This window comes from Octopus bimaculoides, chromosome 1, assembly GCF_001194135.2.
Source record: "Octopus bimaculoides isolate UCB-OBI-ISO-001 chromosome 1, ASM119413v2, whole genome shotgun sequence".
Taxonomy (NCBI): domain Eukaryota; kingdom Metazoa; phylum Mollusca; class Cephalopoda; order Octopoda; family Octopodidae; genus Octopus; species Octopus bimaculoides.
Window position 1 is genome coordinate 89,187,202 of NC_068981.1, and position 1,966 is coordinate 89,189,167.

The window sequence follows — 1,966 nt, forward strand, 5'->3', positions numbered from 1 at the left end:
TATATATATATATGTATGTATGTATGTATGTATGTATTTTTAGGTAAGCATATGTTTTCCAGTTCCATCAGACAACAGCAAACGATCTCCATCCTCTGCGATCTTCTGCAAGAGATTTGGCATCGTCTCAGCTCAACCTCTCTGCAAATAGATCCTTCAGAACTGTCCGCTTCCATGTTATCAGTAGTCGTCCACGTTTCCTCCCCCCCCTTCAGGCTTCCAATCGTGGGAGGGTTTTGGCTGTTTTGTGGATGGCATTCTAAAGACATGACCAAGAAACTTCAGACGGCGCTCTTTCACTGTGATGCATAGTATTTTATGTTTAGTTCTCCCGTAGATTTCTTCATTGGTTATTCTGACTTGCCAAGAGATGTTAAGAACTTTGCGGAAGAACCTTTGGTGTAAACATCTAGCTTCTGGACGATTCCTAACGTCATCTTCCACGGTCCACTGGCGTAGATGGCAATCGGGATGACCAAAGAATTATACAAAAGTGTCTTGCTTCTTAGAATCATCTGATTAGATTGTCACGTGTTTCTGAGTCTCCTAAAGATAGAACCTGCTTTTCCAGTTTTGCTCAGTACGTATTGCACTGTGTCATCCCTGTTGGAAATGCTGCTGCGCAAGTATGTGAATCTCTTAACCTCATCTACACGTGTATTATTTTCTCTTGTATCTTGATAGGATTTTCTTCTTCCACTGACATGACTTTCGTCTTTTCTCAGCTGTATTTGTATGTATATTAATAAATTTGTTTTTATTCTATTTCAGGCTGTATTTCATGTGGAGTATGTTCGTAACCGATCACGTGGGAAGCGCGTCAAGCAAACGGTGTGCAAACGCATTACAAAAGGCTTCAGTACTCTAATCAAGCTTCGCAGGTTGAACGCTTGGAGATTGTCGTGTGATTCATAGATCACATTCAGACTTTTTTCTTCTCTTTTTCATCTCTTCTATCGCATCACATAATTTGCTTGTGGTACTAATGTATCATTTCCTTTCCTTCTCTCTACAAATTTTCTCTTACCCTTCTCTCTGTCTGTCCGTCTGTCAATTTGTCTCTGAGAATTTCTAATCTCTGCTATTGAAATCTGTTGAGAAACATGCAGCCACATACACACACTCACAAAAATAAAAATATTTTTCATCAATTCATTTCACTTTCTTCTCAAAGAATCATTGTGAAAGATGCAGTTCGGTTGATATATAGGTTAGAGAATATGAATTGCTTAACTATTTACGCAGGTTTGACCCTCAAATGCTAAACTAAGACAATTCATATAGCACCGGTAAGATAAAGAAAACTAATGGTTGTGCAAATAGAATTTTCTAATACAATTTATTTTAATAAATAATAATAATGACATTGTTCTCTAAAAAGTAAGAAAAAAAAAATCAATTCAAGAAGTTATCCCCTTTTTTCATCATCCCAGTTTAATTTATATGTATTTTAATGTAAAGATTTTACGCATGGAAGCACTCATTAAACCCCCAGAGGGTACGTATTTTTTTACACAAATTTTCAAGCACCGTTATCATTGTGGTTACATTATGAATGATAATTATAAGTAATTTACTTTAACTTTTTCCTTCATTGATTGATTTTGTTGCTCTGTTACTAAATTTTAAAAAAATTTAAAGGAAGTTAATTGTATTTATGTGCACTTGCCAGACATCTACTAATTGATTGACTTATGCACTAATTAATAGGACTTGTGCTTTTGATAATTTTTCCAAAAAGATAAACAAAAACAAATCAAAAAGTCAGGTGTATATTTTGAGATTTTATTTTATTAGGGATTCCTCTTTTAAATCAATTCCATAATATTAAAATAAATTTATTCCTTCTTATTTCACTCAGTGTTTCTTTTAATTTCGTATTCCTGTAAATGTTAACCGTAAATTTCCAGGTGTGTGTATATATATATATATATGTATATATATATATATATATATATATATATAT

General features: G+C 33.8%; 1 protein-coding gene across 4 annotated transcripts in view; it reads left to right on the plus strand.

Annotated features, from left to right (window-relative positions):
- Positions 1 to 1,856, plus strand: part of LOC106879613 (uncharacterized) — a 354,338-nt gene extending 352,482 nt beyond the window's left edge. For all 4 annotated transcript variants that reach the window (XM_014929269.2, XM_052968137.1, XM_014929265.2 and 1 more), the window contains one exon: positions 772 to 1,856. In XM_014929269.2, coding sequence (XP_014784755.1) covers positions 772 to 915 — 144 coding nt within the window. In that variant the 3' untranslated portion in view covers positions 916 to 1,856. The remainder of the gene's footprint in view (positions 1 to 771) is intronic.
- The last annotated feature ends 110 nt before the right edge of the window (positions 1,857 to 1,966 follow it).